Genomic DNA, 19,076 nt, shown 5'->3' on the forward strand with positions numbered 1-19,076 from the left:
TTAGTCTTTTGTGTTTTGTTGGTTTGGGGGTTTTTTTTGGTTTTTTTTTTTTTTTTTTGTTTGTTTGTAATTTATATATGTACTTCACTCACATGTTTGCGAGTAGCAATAGAAGGTAGGGCTAAACCACAGACAGTCATGTAAGCAGAAACTGTATTTTGGGTGCATCCAGTAATCAGGTTTTGCGATTTGACTTGGACATCTGAATTTGGAGGAGGTTTTGGGTTTTTTTGGGGGGTTTTGATTTGTTGTTATTTTATGGTTTTATTATTACTTTATTAGTCTTGTCTTGTACAAAGAATTTATATTCATGTTTTACATTTCCCTGATGCTCCGTGTATTTTCTGTGGACAACTCTGCTGCCTTGGTGCCATCACCAAAGGATGGCAATATTAGCAACTCGTGTGAGCAATGTGTTGCTTTTCTCTTCCTTTGCTTCTCAGCACTCTATGCTTTTGTGAAATTCCAAATACCCTTCATCTTGATGGCTGTCATTCCTTGATGAATAGTGTCTATGCATATCTTTTTTTGAAGTACTCTCTTTTATAAATTCAGGTGTTGGATTATCATGGCTGTAAAATAAGTGACCCATACTGCTGGCTTGAAGATCCCGACAGTGAACAGACAAAGGTAACTTTTCTTTCATGGGAATAGCTGTTTTGACATGGTTCTCTTTTATAGGCTAGGTGCATGGGTTCTCTGTTTTTCAAGGACCTACCAAGGCTTTTTGACACCAACAGCAATGCCATTATTTTGTACCTTTGTGTTAATGGAGGAAAGACTAAAACACTTGGTATAACCTAGATAACAGACTTTGGAAAACTTAAGGCCTTGTTTTGGCCTTGGACTCATTTTTCTTAGACAATATGAATTCCCAAGATGGTGTCATCACACTGAAGAGAAATCCTCTGCTTTTAGAGTGCTTTATCCACTGTTCTAAGTGCATCTAAGTAGTGCATCTATTTATTTGTCATGATAAATAATAAATGCCATAATTGCCGTAATAAAAAAGGGTAGAAAGAAAACTCCTTTGGCTTGCTTTCTTTGTACAGTGACAGTGTATGAATCTTCTATTTTCTTATACCTTTTCAAAAAACAAACAAACCCATTTTCCTCCTGAAGTTAGGCTTTATTAGTGTCTTTTATTACAGATTGCAGATGTTGCAGTGTTTTTCAGCCTGCAGTCTGGTGTAGCTAGCCTGTGGTGCTGGAATTGGTCTTTTGCTGAGAGGTAATCCTGAAAAAGAACAATTGTGATTGTGAGCCAGTTCCTCTGATAGTCATGGCACGGGGCATTGCAGGGGTGATGGCCAGAAAGTGGTAGGTGGCAGTGTGGAGGGAGTTTCCTCTGTAACGGCTAATAACTTTGTGGTAACTGCAGTTCCAGCTCTAAACCACTGGTGTTTATCTAGTATGTGTTACTGTGTCAGAAAGATGATGGAGGGCAGGATCTCTGTTTAAAAATATTCTGCAGGTTGGCTTTCCATTAGTGAGATTCCTTCTAGGTTCTCTCATCTATGTACTTATAGAATACATCTTGATGAACTAGAGGGTGGTCAAGTAGAACTTACTGTCTGTACAGTTAGAATCCAGTTCCCTTCTTACAAATCTATCAGCATATATAAAGACTTATGTGGATTAAGAAGGTCCATTTTGGAACTGGTTTTATTAAAAAACTCTGGCGCTGACATTAACATTGAAAGTTAGGTATTTCGTAAGGTGGGAGTATTTTGATTTTTTGATTTTGGCATCCTTAAGAAACAATACACATACAATAATTTGTGCCAGATTCAGAGGGATATATGCGCGGGGAGATATGGTTATGTCTTTCTTTCATAGAGGCCTTACAGATATCTATTAAAGTGCTTTTCAGGATCCTCTGGAAGAGTTAGGATTGAGAAAATGTCAAGACCTGACAGTGTTTAGTACTCTCACGACACACTGTGAACAGGTTGGATGAGAACTGTTGGAGAAGGGTGAATCTCATTCTCCAGAGGTTGTAGCTTATATAGGAGGCAAAATGAGGAATGGGGGATTATAACATCTTCCTAAAAATGCAGCAATCCAGACATAAGATGTCATATTGGTGGAATGAAAATATTGTTAAATCTTACTTGCCTGCACTCTAAAAACACATGCCTTAGCAGAATTTTTCAGTGTGGTAGTTGTATGATGCAAAGAGTAGAGGAAATTTTTGTGTATGTCGTATTTTTCCGAAGTTCCAGAAATTAATGAACAAAGGGAAATAAAGTGTTTTGCTTTTCTACCTCTTTCATAGAAGAGGCCAGAAAAAAAATAATCTTGAAGTCCTAAACTCATTTCATCTGCTTTATCATGCACTTTGTGCTCTGCAGCAGAGGTTGCTGATGGCTACTGTTGCTAACTTTTCTTAATAGTTTTCTCTCCCAAGTTCTTGAGACAGTTTGCAGAGCTCCTGCAGAATAGCCATTCTTCACCTGCCAGATCAATGAGTAACCAGACATTGGTATAGAGGCAATTGAATGACTGTGCAGGCTTCACAGAGAATTTGGAGCATGCTTTGTAGGCTTTTCAAGCCTTCAAGTCACTGACCTTGAGACCTGTGTCCTTCCCATTCTTCCTCCAAGTTGCTTTCTCTCTTTATTCAGTCCTTAATATCCTAAACCTCCATTTACTTTGGAGAAAAGTCAAAATATCCTGTATAAGTCTCCAGCAGTCGGCTACCTTTAATTTTCTACATGTTAAGTACAGAACTAGAAGAGGAATTCCTTGGTCATCTGTGCATATTTGTAGTGAAAGAGCCCTCATTTGGTTCCGGTTTACAACATGCTTGCTTGCTTGATTGATTTGAGTATGTGTAACACTGAAAATTCTGGGTTTTACCAAAAATGGAGACTGAATGTCATTCATTTACTAAGTTAGGAATCTTTTTGTGCATATGAATAATTGCAATTGTTTGGATGTGTGCTGTTGATTAGATACACAAATATGTTGGAATTCTGCTTTTCTAGACGTAGCAGAAATAGTCATGTCAAGCATAGGTGTGGTCACAGAAAATAAATTAGCAGGCCTTGCTTTGTTTCCGTGTTGATATGATTGGTGAAACATCAAGTTTGCTATTTCTTGAAGCATGGAGAAAGAAGCAAAAGCAAGTGAGGTTGGTTTTAACTCTGGAATTTCCATGATAGTTTCACCTGATTCCCACTGTAGGATTAAGAGGGCTGTGACTGAAAGAAATTACTCACAACTGCTGTGAGCATAAAGAATAGTGCTCGTTGCTCCTGTGGGTAGTCCAAATGATCTTGTGGGCTCTGATAGTTAGCAGCTTACAAACAAGTGAGCATAGAAGGGTGGGGTTGGTGGGGTTTTTTGGTAATTGGCTTAATCAGGTATTTTTACAGCGAGAGTACTGTACCTGATCCACTGTAGTTTGCAGTTTTCCATTAAGTCAGGTAGTTCTGTGGTTTCTCTCTGTCCTCATTCCCCTTCTTGCATTAACGGGAATGCTTCTGTCCCTCTGTTGCATGGGTATAGCCATGACAAGGTGATGTTCTGGGAGAGAAGCCTTTGGTGGATTAGTTTTTTATTGGCACATATGTTTAATTCAGGTCACCCCAAGGCCACATGATAGTTGGATCTAAGATGGTTCAGGAATGGGATCTTTACTGCCCAAAGCCTACTTTTAATTAGGTGAAAGTCAAATAGGTCTAGAATTTTTTCAGCCGGGTCACTAAGATGATCTTATTTCATATATAGTGTATATATAATCTGCTACAAAAAGGAGATTATTGAAATCTGCAGGTGTCTAAGCAAGACTGTTTCTTGTTAGATGCTCAGTTTTATTGCTGATTAAGCCAGTCATCAAGCCGCATCCTCAATCTCTTCTGGAAAAGCTGTTGTTCAAGAAGTATCTGCTTTCATTTTCATGATCTACGTGCTTTTTTTTCCCCTGTGTGTGCTTGGTTGGAGTAGTCATGCACAGCAATAAGCAAACAAAACTCCTTTCTCCAGATACATAAATGAAAACTGAGCCCCTGGTCAGATGGGAAAGTTTCTGCCTCACTTTGGAGAGAGGAAGTGGGGAATGCGAGTTGGTGCTCTGCTACTATTTGGCATTGACCTTCAAGATAGACTGAGGAATTATCCTCAATATAGTTGAAAAGTTGTGCTACACTGGTGAAACGCTTCTGGTGACAACAGAGGCCACAGCTGCAAATGTATACTTTTACTGTTGTCTTGGGTTTGACTAGGATGGACTTTTCAACTTCTTGGTTTGTTTTTACACTTCGTGGGAAATAAGCAATTTTTTAGATCATAGCAAAGTCTTTCACTTAGACTCTTATTCTGTTCTTTCTTCTGCTAGCAAAGTCTGTCGTGTTCAAGACATACGATCAGTTGACAGATGTAGATTTCTACAGGTAAAATGAGAATCTTTCTCTGTAGGCTTATGAAGATGCACAGTTACTGTTAGCCCTATAGCCTGGGTGGCATCTGTTTAGCTCAGCATGGTGGATGGAGTTTACTCTGAAAGTTTCTGCTGACATCTGTTCCTGTACTTTACCTAGAGCAATATTTAATTATGTATTGCCTTTTGGACATAAACGCAACCTTGTGCTCAAAAGTTTAAGAACAATAGAGTTCCCAAACTGGGCTGGATTCTTCTTGGTGGAACTCTTTGAAAAACCTGTAATTCCTACCTCCTTTTTCAGACAGCAGTGTCATTCCCTTTTACAAGTAGTCTTAGAATCTTTGGTGCATATTAAAGGAAAAGGGGAAAACTATATTAAGTTTCTGTAAAAGCAAAATTACTAGTGATTCAGCTGTAAGTGCACTAGTTAATATGTAAGCATGCTCTTGTGCATGCTTACAATGCTTGTAAAGAAAAGTTTGTGTCTCCTCTTTGAGTGAAATGAAAGTAATGAAAGCAGATGTGGTAAGATGTGGCTGTGCAATTAAAAGCAAGTAACACACAGTTCCAGTATACCCTTACAGCAATGTTACTGTTTCGATTGGGTTATTGATATGTGAAAGAGATATGTGCCAGTTTCTGTCCAGTAAATGCAACTGAAAAGTGCTTTTGCCCATCCAGTGCAATGGATGGTTTTATACGTGTTTTTTTTAAGGTATCTTTTCTCAGAAAATGTCACAGCAATTCGAGTAGTTTATTTGTGTAGCATATGCTGTGTAGATTTTGTGTATGTGGTCTTTAAAATTTATGCTTCCATTTAGAGAAAACAAATTCAGATACACATAATTCTTGGGTAGATTTCATTAAGTTCTTTCATCATCTGATTGGGGGGGTGGTTTTAGAGGTACAGTGTGAAGGCTGCATGTCACTCTTTACTTACCACTGGGATGTGCTGTGCTTCCACGCTGGGTGTTAAAACTGTGTATGCCACTATGATCCTCAGAGGGAGAACAGAAGCAAAAATTTGCCTTTCTTTGGCAATGCATTCAGCTCTTCCCTTTTTCTCAAGGAATCATTTCCTGGCTTGACTCTTGCTGATGAATAAAGTCTAATTTTGAGTAGAGGTCCAAAAGTCATCATTGCTAGCCTTCTGAATCAGTTCCTTTTCAGTGCTATAGTGCTTGCTTTCTTATGTCATCCTTGAGTGGTGACTTGCGTGTTGCCAAACCATGTGTTCTTAAAATAATACGTTTTTGCACTTAGCCAAGTGCTCTTACAGCATTACGAATTCTGCACTCGTGTATAAAGCTTATCAGTTTCTGTATGCTTTGCTAGGCATGAACAAACACATCTCAGGTGGAGCCTGACCATAATTAATGTGCTTTCTCCTTTACCTTTTGGCCTGACACGCCTCTGAAAACACAGCTTGGCATGTAGTGCAGCTCTTGGCTATGCACTGCTGTGTCAGCAAGGCAAATGGGAGGGAGAGTGTCTCTACTTGCCTCATGTGCTCACTTCTCAACATGTGACATGTCTGTAAAATGCTGCTGAAAGAGTTTTATGTTGTATTCTTTCCTCTTTTCACCTGAAGAATTAGTAATTGAGTAAACATTCATAGCAATTGGTGAATGTGTGCCAGGCACTCTGTACAGCAGCTGGCTTTCTGAACTGTGAAACACAAGTTGTGGAACATGGATTGTAGCCCTACTGTTTCTGTGGGTCATGCCCTGCAGTGCAGATCACTGTTGTCCTGTGTAGTTGTCATATGTTCATCTGCTTGTTGTGTGACTGATTCATGACAGGTAGAAACAATAGCATCTTTCAGAGCAACTGGGAAAGATACCTGTGTAAGCAAGAGATGAGTGGACAGGGTTTCAGGCTGGAGGCAAGAGGCTGAGGTCCGAGAGTGATAGTGCAGCCATCATGGCGATATCTGGCTATGAATCACAACCACTCACACTGTGTCCTGTCTTTCCTGCTCTATGTTAGAGACTGAAGAGCCTGCATTCCTGCTTCTTAGTAGCTATGGTTGCCCTTAAGATGCTTAGGTATTAATTTTATGTTGATGTACTGTGCTATAAATAGGGATGGTGGAACACCAACTGAGTGCCATTTTTTTCTGTGCATGCCATGGGAGTGGCAGCCTTATACAAACAGCTGGAGTAGTAATGGTTTTGGCTTCTGTCTTAAGTGTGACTGAGAAAAAGAAATCAGACTCCTCAAAGCTATCCTCTCCAAGATAAGGTACTCTTTCCTTTTGTAAGTAAGAACTGATCTGTGAACAGTGCTTTGACCTTTCCAGGATGTACTGTCTGGGACAAATCCTCTGTGTTATGTTAATAGGATGAACAGATGGTGCACATGATGTTTTGTATCATCTTTCAGCCCTTTCCCACTCTTGAAATAATTGTGCTGTCTGTGGGCAAAAGGGACTCTCTTCTTTATCCATTTCTTAATCTATTGTAGAGTATTGGAGTGATGTATATTTGTGATGAAGTAAGGGAAGATGGTATCTCTTGGGTATATACTGTAGCTTTTCTATGCCATTTAGGCAAATATAAACAGAGTTTTTAAAAGCATGAGGCTTGGGTGTTTGGGTTGTTTTTTTTTTTTTTTAAGAGAATGGCAGGAATCTGGGCTGTCTTTGGCCAGAACACTGGCTTCCTCAGTGCATGCCCTAGAGAGAAATTATTCAGGGTATAAGATCAGTTTTGTTACAGTATTGTGACATAATTTAAATGTATAAGAATCTTCAGGTGTGACACTCTATTTGACCTATATGGGGGGGAAGATGTCTGTGATGCATTGCTTCAGAAAATAGTGTTTCCTATGGGAATACATGTTTCTGCTTGAGTTCATGTCTCTTTTGGGGGGATTGTTTTCTTTCAGGCATTTGTGGAGGCTCAGAACAAGCTTACAGTACCCTTTCTCGAGCAGTGTCCTGTCAGAGGACTGTTCAAAGAACGAATGACTGAACTCTACGATTATCCTAAGTACAGTTGCCACTTCAAAAAAGGAAAAAGGTATGTAAGGAATGTCTTCGTAGGTGGTGATGAACGTGAATCAAGTCAAAAGCAACTACTAGTAAGGAAAGCAAATTAAAAATTATATTTATATTAATTCCTTTATAGTTGAGAAGTAGGAAAAGTAAGCCAATGTTAGTATATATGGTTGCATGATGCAGAGCACAAAGGTGCTTGACTGCCTCCTGTTCCCAGTCATATTATCTTCTTCAGGTTTTTTGTTGTCTTTTCTTTTTATAGGAAAATTTGTGAGTTTATCAAAACTCAGACAACTTTGTAGAATGACTATTGTAAAAGTAAAACTTTGAGGAGTTCCTTTCAGGGTTTGTCACTGTCAGTATAGTTAAAGGCACTTCATGCTGAAAACAGCACAAGTCTCTCATGTGCATGTTGTTCTAAATATTTCCTAAAACACTACTCTTATGTTGGTTGTACTTTGAGCAGCTGGTAGGATTTTTGTTTAGTCATAGCCAGTGAAATTCTCTTGTGAAAAGCTGGTCCTGTTACCTGAAGAGGATAGGGGAAGAATCATTTGGAGGACTTAAGGCAACTGATGCAAAAAGATCTGTCTTCTAAGAAATAAACAAACCTTGCTATATTCCAGTATGTAGCCTATTTGTTTTAATGCTGTGGTTAGGCAAAGAGATGGTGCTTCTGTGGCTTACCCAAGGTCTGGAGACTGCAGCTGCTACTCAATTTTGTGACCACTTTGAGAAACACTAGCAATCTCCTTGAGGAAGGGAGTAAAGAGATTAAGCTGCTGGTTAAGTTAGGAATATCTAAAGATTGTTTTAGCAGTTGAAAAAGAGATAGTGTTAAATAACTAGCCATTCTTAAATCATGTGAGACGCAAATTATCTTTGTGGTATTTTCAATTTGTTTCATCTTTGTTGAGTGGGCACCCAGACATGCCAGCTATGTTTTCACTGTCATCCATAGGAAAGAGCAGATGTCTCATTGCCTTAAGATTTCTGCACAGATATTGAGGGAAATCTACTACTTTTTAATTATCTGTCCTATGCTGTGAGGAGAATGTGGATACTTGTTACAAAGAGAGGAAAAGTCTGTACTATGTGGGTTTTTTGTGAAAGTGCACTGTGAGGAGTGAACCCAAGCTGATGTTGATTTAATTTGACACTGATGTGGCATAGCATGTCAGTGTGAGGTTTAAGCCCAGAAGCCATGGAGGTGTTTAAGTCAGTGCTGCATCCAGAGTAGGCCTTTTTGAGCCAGTCAGGCAAAGAATATTTTGTATGTGATGCTCATGCAGATGTAGCTATGCTGAATCTGATTCTGAAGCAGGCCTGGTCAGTAACTGCTCTGGATTCTTGGACCCATTCTGCCTGTACAGTGCAAACATGCCTGCGTGTGGTTATCCTCAATGCTGTTGAAATTTGATGTTGCAGAAGTGTTCATGGCAATGATGAATATAGTCTCTGCTAGAGATAAGTCTTAATTTGATGCAACTCACTGTCCTCCAGGAAGAACATTCATGCTAGGAGCTTAATTTGCTTTAGCTTGTGACAGTTTGCTTTGATTTTAATAGATGTCTTCTTAGGGTTTTTTTTAGTGTTACTCTTAATTATTGATACATTCTAAACTTAAATCACAGTGGTTTAAAAATCATGTGTTATGGTGTTTGAGGTGATCAAGAGGGCTCTACCAAGTTAAGTAACACTTAGTAAGGGGCAGGGAGAGGAACTGCTCTATTTGAAGAACTATCTAAACTTCCCATGACACTTAGAAATTCTCAAATTTAGTTACTCCAGTTTTCTGATGAAGAATAGCTGCTAAAGACAGTGTCTGAAATGCTGTTCTGTAGAATCTGCAGAAGGGAAGAGTGCTCAGGGAGGTGCTGTGTCTGTCACATTGTTTGACCTTTGCTTCCAAGCTTATTGCCCAGTATTTCAGAGGTGAAATTGGCTAGAAAATGTATGGTCAAATGGAAAACTATCTATCTTTTTCTTCTATTCCTTTAAATTTTTCAATTCTGTCACTCACTGAACATTACTGTTAGTATTTGAACATACTACTATTTCAGATTGTTAGCCAGGCCTTTGTGAATATAGTTCCCCCTTCTGGGTTTACCAGGTTCCCAAAATTGTATTCACATATTGCACTGTCTTAGGGAATATGTAAACTTATGTGTAAGTTTGAACATCGCTTCATAAATACCGCTATTCCTCCAGGTGAAGCTGCTATTTGATTTGTTAAGTCACAGGTTTGTGTAGTAAAACTCAGAAGTCCTATGAAAGAAGAAAAGTGTTGTATGTATAAATTGCATAAAGTTATTAATTTATTTGAGCTCTGTATTGTCTTACGATGTGAAGAGTATCCCTCACTAAAGAGAATTCTGTAATTCTCTGCTTCTGCAACTTTTTGAAAACACAGTTTTAGGGACAGTGGGAAATACAGATGAAAAATTTCAGTTGTTTCATTTAAACATCTGTCTGCCACTGGATGCAGATTGAAAGAAGCTGTATGAATAACAAAGCTTAGAACAGGAAATAAGAACCTGTGACAATGCTTGTAACAGGGAAATGATAAGGCTGCCAGAGCTGTTTAACGTAGCAAGTTATGTAGGGTTTATAGTATACTTGGCTTTGTTTGAAATTAACTGTGTCAAATGCAGCTTTTGTTTTTAAAAGATGTTTTGGATATATCCTACTGTGTCTACTATACAATCTGTATCACTAGGATGAGATTCTTCTCATTTTTAGAGACCTAGAGATTCGTGTCTGGGCTTCCTCTGTACTAAGGGGGAGAAAAAGACAACTACAGAAGGTGGTTAAATCTCTGATGGCTGCAGAGGAAACCATGATTCCTACTCTGCCTTGAAGCTTGTGTTTGCCTTATGTATTTATCTGTCTTTTTTTTTATTTTTTTTCTTTTTTTCCCCTCCCATTTTATGACAATCTCATACAAGTTTTCATGCTTGTCTAGCTGAAAATATGAGTCCTTCCTACTTATTTTTCCCTCCTGTGTTCTTTTAGGTATTTCCACTTCTACAATACAGGACTGCAGAACCAGCGAGTTTTATATGTACAAGATTCCTTGGATGCTGATGCCAAAGTTTTTCTTGATCCAAATAAGCTTTCTGATGATGGCACTGTGGCTTTACGAGGTCAGTGAGATGGTAGTTCATGCTGAGTAAATATGGGTCTTTAGCAGCAGTTGGAAATGGTTTCCAGTTCTTCACCTACAAATACATAGCTAGAGTTGCTTATTTTAATTAAAGTAGTCACAATAGACATGTGGATTTGTATAGTGTTTCAGAAGAATACTTCTAAATCTACATCGTATTCACAATTACCTTGGTTCAGTTTCTCAATGTCTTTTTCCACAATTCTTTAGCAAGTTTCCACTGAAAGATGGAACAAAGAACAGATCTTGAGGCTGTCCATAGCAAGGAAAAAAATTGTATATATTTGCATTGACTAATTTTCTTAAAATCTTTGCATCTTTAACACAAGCCATTAAGTTAGAGACTGTGGAGGAATGTAACATTAACTTTTATGAGAATCACAAAATTACTTGTATTTACTTTGTTGCTTTTAACTTGTGTTAGCTGCCCATTTTCCCACTTCCTATTGGGTTATTGTAGAAGCAAGGGTCTTGGACCTAGAAGCCTTTAAATCTGTTCAAGACCAGCTGATAAAAATAAAGGGCAGAGTCAGAATTAGTGGACTCATCTTTAAGTGTGACCTAGTTGAAAAGAATCAATATGGCTTTCCTTAGTGAGAAACCTTGCCTTAAACTGTGGGTATAAGGAATTGGGTTCATATAACCTTTCCTTATTTCTAAAAAGCTGTGACAAAGTTTCTTTCCAAATGCTCTTAGAGAACCAACAGCCATGGAACAGGAGGAGGAAACTCCTGGTGTTGATAAGTAATTCATTTAAAGGCAGAGACAGGAATAACTGATAAACTGTCAAAGTAGAAATCACAAGTAGAGTTCTCTCAGGGGCTGTGCTAGGACTTGCACTGCTCACTATGTTCATATTTATTAGAAAAAGGAGTGAGCAGAGAGGCAGCATTGTTGGTGAAGATACAAAGTTATTCCGGGTAAAATCTGAAGAATGACTGAAGAGCTGCAATAACACATGGGCAATAAATTAACAAGTAGAAGTCTCTGTGCAGATAAATTAAGTGAAGCACAGGGACAAGCAATGCTAATCTCATTTGTAGAGGAATGGATGGAATGGACTCTGAATTGACCATAACCACTTGGGAACAATTCTTAGCCTGTAATAGTTCCATGAAAATGTCAGCCTGGTTCTTGGTAGCAGCGAAACAAGCACATCAAGTATCAGAAATTATTAAGAAGGAAACAGAGAATAAACCAGAAAACAACCCAGAGGTTTATAGAGTAGCACTGAATACTAAATGTAGTTCCAGTCCCCTTAGCTCAAAAGGGGCTCTAAAATACAGTTCAGAGGAGGGCAGTGGGAACAATCAAGGGTATGGAGCAAAGGTCAGAGACAATTGAGTATGCCTGAATCAATCAGCTTGGAAAAGGGACAATTTACAAGGTATATAATAGAGGTCTACAGAATCATTTGTGGTGTGTAGCAGCATCGAGAGAGAGTGAATAGGGGTTGGTTAATCATCCTTTTTCTATTACAAGAATGAGGGGATATCAAATTAAGGCAGTGGAGTTGAGTCCAGAGCAAATAAAAGAAGGTGATGGTTCATTCCACAAGTAGATTTGTAGAACCCCTTACCAATGGACGTTGGTGGTGCAAAAAACTGGGTTTAAAGGCAAGCCAAACAAGGTCAAGGAGGAGGGAAGCATTGAGGATTATTAACCAGCTACTTCATGGAAATGAAGTCTCCTAAGCTAAAAGCAGTCAGAGGTTGCAAGAATGAGGAAAATATTACATGTGCTTGTATTGTTCTTGTAGGCATCTCATTGTATTTACTCCTGAGGACTGCTAGGTGGAATCTTGTTCTGAATCAGAATGGCCACTTTTGTGTTCTTACAAGGGAGAGTATGTTAGGAAGGCACGGTGATGCCTCTCAAACCTACGACTTCTATGAAATACATCTTGTTTGTGTGGTTTTTCAGTAGTTTGAGGTCTGTACAGGCCTATGATAATTCAGTCTTCTCACTTGAGTTGGAATTGCAAGAGTGAGTTTGATACTTACCAGCTATGAGGGAAGCTCTTGAATTTTTTTCCGAATCATGTTTTCCTCAATTTTGAAAGAGCAATATATGTATCAAAGTTTTCAGCAAAGAATACTGGGGATTAATCCATTTGCATCTAGTGGCAAATTTTTCCAGTTACTTCAGTTTTGATGGTTTCTGCAGGGTCTAGTTTTCAGTGACTCCAATATTGAAGTGTTACTTGCTTTATTTCAGGATGCATTGCTTGCATCTCAGTTTCTGTTGGTACTGTTTCTCTTCTGAAATCTCACTTTAAGTTCTCTATGTGTGTGCATTTTCAGTCTCTTTCTCCCCCAAACTTCGGGAAGGAGAAGTTATTATTATGAAATCATAATTCAGTTGTTGGAGATAAGTGATATATGCATGCTTTCTAAGTATGCATGTCTAAACTCGTATCTGTGAACTAGTCGAAGTCCACAGAGACTGGAAGAGTGCTGTGAATCCCGAGTGATAGCAGGTGTAGTTGCTTGCACTGTCTTTTAGAGAACATACCGTCTTCTCTCAGTGTTCAATGAACACAGTTCTTTTAACTATTTCCTAATTTCACGTCTCTTTCACTGAAATTCAGCTAGAGCGTAGTAAATAATAAAAAGTTGTGTGGCAAAATAACCAGCACTTTCTTGAAAATACTGATCCCTTGTGCTGGTTCTTACCTTATTTTGTTTGACTCCAATTTCCTAGGTTATGCATTCAGTGAAGACGGTGAATACTTTGCATATGGTCTGAGTTCTAGTGGCTCTGATTGGGTTACTATCAAGTTTATGAAAGTAGAAGGTCCTGAGGATCTTCCTGACACGTTGGAGAGAGTTAAATTCAGTTGCATGGCATGGACTCATGATGGAAAAGGCATGTTTTATAACTGCTATCCAAAACAAGATGGCAAAAGCGATGGTAAGTATGGCTGTACGGGTTGCATGCTATGTGGAAGCAAAATTACCTTTTCAGTAAATTGCTGCAACAAACAATTCGCTCTGTTAGATTATATTGAAATAACTAGCTGTACTATTTTATACAGTTAGATATCAGGTTATGTCTTGCATGACCAAAACCTATGCTCAGTTAGTGTGAGTATCCTCTTGTCTGTCTGTTCCTGTCTTTCTTTTAAAAGTTTGCTGCTCTTTTTTCTCCGGAATGATTTATTTAGCTTTCATACAAAGTGTATGAAAGGCTGGAATTTGATGTCTGGTGACAGCTTGCTTAGATCTCCTTATGCATTTGTGTGGGATAGGTGAACTGGCTTGGGAGATTGGTGAATAGCAATCTGGGGCATAAGGTTTTTGTTATTCAGCCAGATTAATTCATCTGTGGTTCACAGCACAGCAACACAAGATGTTTATGCTAGCAGAATTCAAGGAGCAGTGCACAAAGTGGAATATATTGCTGAGGAGTGTCAGTAGGGAAGGACTTTAGCAGCTCTTATTGTAAGGCAGTGCTACTCTAAGTTTCTTCTGGAGCTGTGCTCTTCATTAAACCTTGGAGAGAGCCTGAATTTTGCCTCTGTGTTTGCTTTTGCAGCCTATCATTTTGCCAAACTTGCAAGTTAGATACCGACCTTGTTTTTTTTACTTTTAGTTATGTTTGTAGTTCAGAAGCTGAAATGTTGGAGCAACAGCAACAACAACAACAAAATAATCAAGTAGCACCTCATGCAGTGCTTTAAAAGACTTCTTTTGATATATTTTTAGCAAATGGAAATATGAAGGTTTCTAGGAATTTTAATTAGCAATCAATCTCCCTTAGTTGCCCAGGGTAAAATGGGACCAAAAACATTAGAGGGTGGCAGGGATTGTTGTTTTTCTTTGCTTGGTGAATGTTTATAGAAAGCAGATCTTAAAATGATAAATCTTTAAATGCAAAGAATTGTATAGTCAGCAATAAAAGGAAAGGGTAACAGGTTTGCAGCATGGTTTGAAGTTCTGTTTTGTCTTGTAGGGGGGTGTTGGCTTGAGGTGAATGGTTATAGAGTGAACCATTCCTAGTTCTCTCTGCTGAATTACTCTTTTATATGCAAACGAATACAGAATTTTCTAAGGATTTTATTTGGTTGTTGTTGGATTTCCTTGAGAATTAATTGGTTTAAACATCTTCATTTCATTAGGCACTGAGACCTCCACTAATCTGCACCAAAAGCTGCATTATCACGTATTAGGAACTAACCAGTCAGAAGATATCCTATGTGCTGAATTTCCTGATGAGCCAAAATGGATGGGTGGAGCTGAGGTATGGTAAACACCCCGAAGCTTGTCATCATTATGTTGAGTTTTTCAGTTTCTAACACTGATAGTAGCTACAAATTGGAAACATTTGTTAAACGCCTTTCATAAGTGTTGCAGAGTTGGTCATTAACCCGAGAATGATTGACTAAGACTTGCTGAAAATAAGATTGTTAAATTTGCTTTAAATTGGTCCTCAAGCCTGTAATGACACAGTCACGTACCCTTTTTCTTCACTGAGGACACTTCAGTGATACCCATTCCAGGACAGAGAAGGATCATTTGATGGACAATGTGTTCTTGTTTCTTCTTAGTCAGTGTTGAGCTGCAGCCTTCAGTCTCTGCACAAAAAGCTTATTCCAATAATCAGCGTGTCTAGGTATTCCTTGCCATGTTTTTGTTTGTGTTTTTTTTTTTTTTTTTTATTTAGATTTATTTTTGTGATGTCTTTCCTGAAAATGAAATACATCTATTCTGCTTACTTGAAGAATGGAGGCATGCAGGTTAAACACTGTTAATATTGTGTGCAAAGTTAGAGAAAATCCCTACAAGTAGTTTTATCAGCACAAATATAGTGTGAACTGTGTTATTGGAACTAGGACAAGTGACTACTGGAATTGATTTCTTAAGCTTATTTTGTTCAGCTAGTATGGTATTGTGAACCAAATGTGATAGGTAACCATGCTTTGTTCTTACCATGAATGATTCAAAACACCCTAAGTTTTGTAATTAATGTGTGTTTTATTCTTCATATTAGATTTAACAGTGCTTGATTGAAGGCACTGTTCTAAGTGTTGGAATGTAGGGGTGATCATTGTGTTTATCCAGGAACTGATGTGTTTTTTGCAGTGGATAAAAACCTGTTGTAGTTCTTCATACTCTCCTAGCTACTGTGTTTAATCAGCACATTTCGTTTCTGTACAAGGTCTCTTTTGGTTTGACACTTTTGATGAAAATGAAATGGTTTTGCCCTGATTTGGGGTATTCATTTCCTAGAACTACTTTTCCCTGTGATCATCACTTTTCAACACATCAACCCATGAATATGTTGGGGGTTTCTTTTCTGTGGGCTGCCAGAGAAGTTCTTTGAAAGAATTTAAACAGTGGGACTCAAAATGAGAGAGTGAGGGAGAATGTGAAAAGCTTGTCAGCAAGGTGACCACACTGAGCTTTCTTTATACAAATCAGACTTATCTGTAGGTTCTGTGAATAAACAGAACCTTTTTTACATAATCTCATCTATTTATGAAATACACTTTTAACAACTGACCTGAATAGTAGTGTAAACTTGCAAATGGGGCTTTGGGAATTTTTTTTTTTTTTTTCTTTACTGTTTAAAGCTAGTCAGTTATGTTAAATTTAACTGGCAATAAAATGAAATTTGGAAATAGTTATCGTTATATTTCCCTAGTTCTGTAAATAAATGGGCTTTCTGTTTGTGACAGATGTCTTGTAGTGATGTATCCACTGATTCACATGAGTGATGCTTATTATTATTGCTTTGCAGTGTCATGAGCTAAACTACACATGTCATGAAAGCAAATTAATTTCCGTGGGGGAGGGCTGTTGTAGTCTGATTCATTAGACCATACAGCTTTTTAGGGTAGTGAAAGTTTGCAGTCTCAGATGGTATTAAATCCCATGAAAATGATATCTTCTGTATTGGTTGTAGAGGTACCTTTCTCTTACAAGTAGCAAAACCTTCTTTGAGATAATAGCATACTAACAGAGCCTTTTCTTATCTAAGTTGAAGGAGCAGGGCTGGAGCATCTTAAGATCAGAAATAACAGAAATGCCTATGAGAAGGACTGTGGAAGAGAATTCGTAGTACAGTGCTTGTAGTGAGTAGCAAAGAGTTTGCCTGGCTGGGGTGCCCAGAAGCAGCAATCCTGCATCTCCTGTCTCTTCTATTGTGAAACAAAAGCTTGAGGCAGACTTAAATATAAAAGAAGTATCTTTTTATCTGATACCAAATGTCTTGGGGAAATTTTGTGATTAATAAGAATTTATTAATAGCCCTTACATGAAATGCTCAAAAGGTCTTTGCAGTGGAAAGAAGGGACTGATAGTAGTAATTCTTGCAGTAGGATAGGAAAATAATAGAAAATAATAGCTACCAGTTCCAAAGCCACTGGAATTGAAACAGCCAAGTAAGTGTTGGGAAAGTGGGGAGGATGTTGAGTAGAGAAACACCCCACTACTTTGGACTCTTGTTTAATAAATGTATATGGCTGCTTATGACTCTTTTCTTGACATCTAGGAGGCATAAACTTCCAGAGATACCGGTATTTAATAAGAAATGCTATTTCAAGGAGGCATGGTAAAGCAGAGATCCACCTTGGTAAATAATCTTGAGCTTATCTAAGTGAAAGTACTTTAAAACAGCTAATACTCTGGGGTTGTGCTGTAAGCTTTAGCTGTAAAATGTGGCTCTGTCATCCTTATACTAATGAAAAATGGATTTTAATGGTCAGGAAGAAACATATTCTGCAATTAAAAACCCCAAAACGCAACAATGCAATTGCAAAATGCGGTTTCATCCTTGTGCAATATGTTAAAAAAAATCTTTTCAGGCTATTCAGACAAGCTTTATGGTCAATTTTTGTGTGTTTGAGAAAGTGGAAGACCACAAAGTAATGGGGGAAAATTAAAATATCACTAGTAAAAATTAAATTATTGTCCTGAATATCATTACTTCGTACTAATGTGCTGCCATGGATTTTAAAATACAGCTTTGCATAGCTCAACATTTTATGAAAATCTGCTTTGATGCATTCCTGTCAGATTAATAAATGTTTTTATCCTACAGGGCCTTGGTAGACCAAATGTTTAGATACATTTGGTTGTTTTACACAAGCTCTAGTGAAGACAAAGAGATTATGGTGTGGGACAGTCTAGCCTAAACTACCAAACCTTTCTCTGTAGTGGGAGACAGAGCTTAATCTTCCATACTTGGGTTTAAAGCAGAATTTGCAGGTCTTTCAACCACTGGGTTGAGAGATACGTTGCTTTCAAGTGAAAAACACCTGACAAGGCGCTTCTTCTGGAGACTCCAAAAGAAATAATATTGCAATGAGTAATTTCAAATGCACTGTAGGGAGTTGGTGCGGTATGTATTTTCAATGGAGAGAAGAAACTAGGTCCCTGATTAGGACAAAAAAGAGTTGTGTAGAATCTTATCAGCTTAATACGTTTACCAGACAACATGCAAGAAAACAGCATCAGTTTTTTGCCTCATTACACATTCAACACCAGTCCCAAGTATGCCTGGTTCAAACAAAATCTGTGGTGCTGAAAATGGTGTTGGAATAGAAATATAGATGCATTTGCAATTCCTTACTTGAATGGATTGCTTCTGAGGAAAAAAAAATCTGTTTATTGTTAGTCGGATGTATTAGTTTTAAAAAAGAGGCTAGCAAATCTTTTCGTTATTCTAGAAAAAGCGTATGTATTTCTGGTACAGATTCTGCTACGGTGGAGGAGCTGTGAAGAGCAGGGGTAGAGTTTATTTGAATAACGTCCCAGTAGAGGGCAGTCTGGTACGAAGATTTTTTGAAACCTTGGCAATGTTACAGCTACTCGCAGCAAAGAGGAGCTTCCCATGCTTCTCTGTTTAAGTGGCATGTGTCTGTTTCTTCTCCAGACTCGCAGAGCATCTCTATTTCACAACCAGAGTGTTATTCTCAAAGTTAAACAATAAGTTATATAAGAGGTAGTGTTTAAAGGCCCTACGGTACCAGCAGGAAAGTGTAAATTGGAAAGAAAGGAGAGGGTGAAGGGAACCCTCGCACCCTCTCATCCCAGTTTTGCCAGCAGTAAACCAAGTACAATTTGTCATATTGTCTAAGAAACACAGTCCCTTATCAAGTGAATTGACCTTTTATAATGTTTAGAGCTGCCAGTTAACATCAGTGGTTTTCAACTATGGAGCTGATCTTGCAAATGAAATTCAGAGCACAGTGGAGTGAGTTGTGCCAGATGTGTGCAGGCTATGGCATTTTCACTGAAGGAACATGGAAGTGCAGCATCCACAGGGGAAGGGCTCACAAAATTGTCAGTTTGCTCGAGTGAGACTCATTGCTGGATAAAATGGGACTGTGGGTATTTTTCTGAAGCCTTACACTGTCTTTGTCAAGGCTGAATCTGGAATAGAGCCTACTATGAATATCTTTCTACAGCCATGACAACAGGTCTGGAGAATTTTAGAGAGTTTTACTGTTAAGAAACAGGCAGGCAATCTTTCTGGCTGCACATTAGGCTGTGGAAGCTATGTAATCTCTTAAATAG

At 38.3% G+C, this 19,076-nt stretch overlaps 1 protein-coding gene across 1 annotated transcript; it reads left to right on the top strand.

Annotated features, from left to right (window-relative positions):
• Window positions 1-555: 555 nt before the first annotated feature.
• LOC104404120 (prolyl endopeptidase-like) lies at window positions 556-14,796 on the top strand (the record flags this gene model as incomplete). Its single annotated transcript, XM_010012471.1, has 5 exons — window positions 556-630; window positions 7,277-7,410; window positions 10,404-10,534; window positions 13,258-13,467; window positions 14,675-14,796. Coding segments are annotated over 5 exons (672 nt in total), but the record flags the coding sequence as incomplete, so codon positions are not given.
• Window positions 14,797-19,076: the final 4,280 nt, after the last annotated feature.

The sequence above is a fragment of the Nestor notabilis genome, unplaced genomic scaffold, assembly GCF_000696875.1.
Source record: "Nestor notabilis isolate BGI_N333 unplaced genomic scaffold, ASM69687v1 scaffold5354, whole genome shotgun sequence".
Classification (NCBI taxonomy): Eukaryota; Metazoa; Chordata; class Aves; order Psittaciformes; family Psittacidae; genus Nestor; species Nestor notabilis.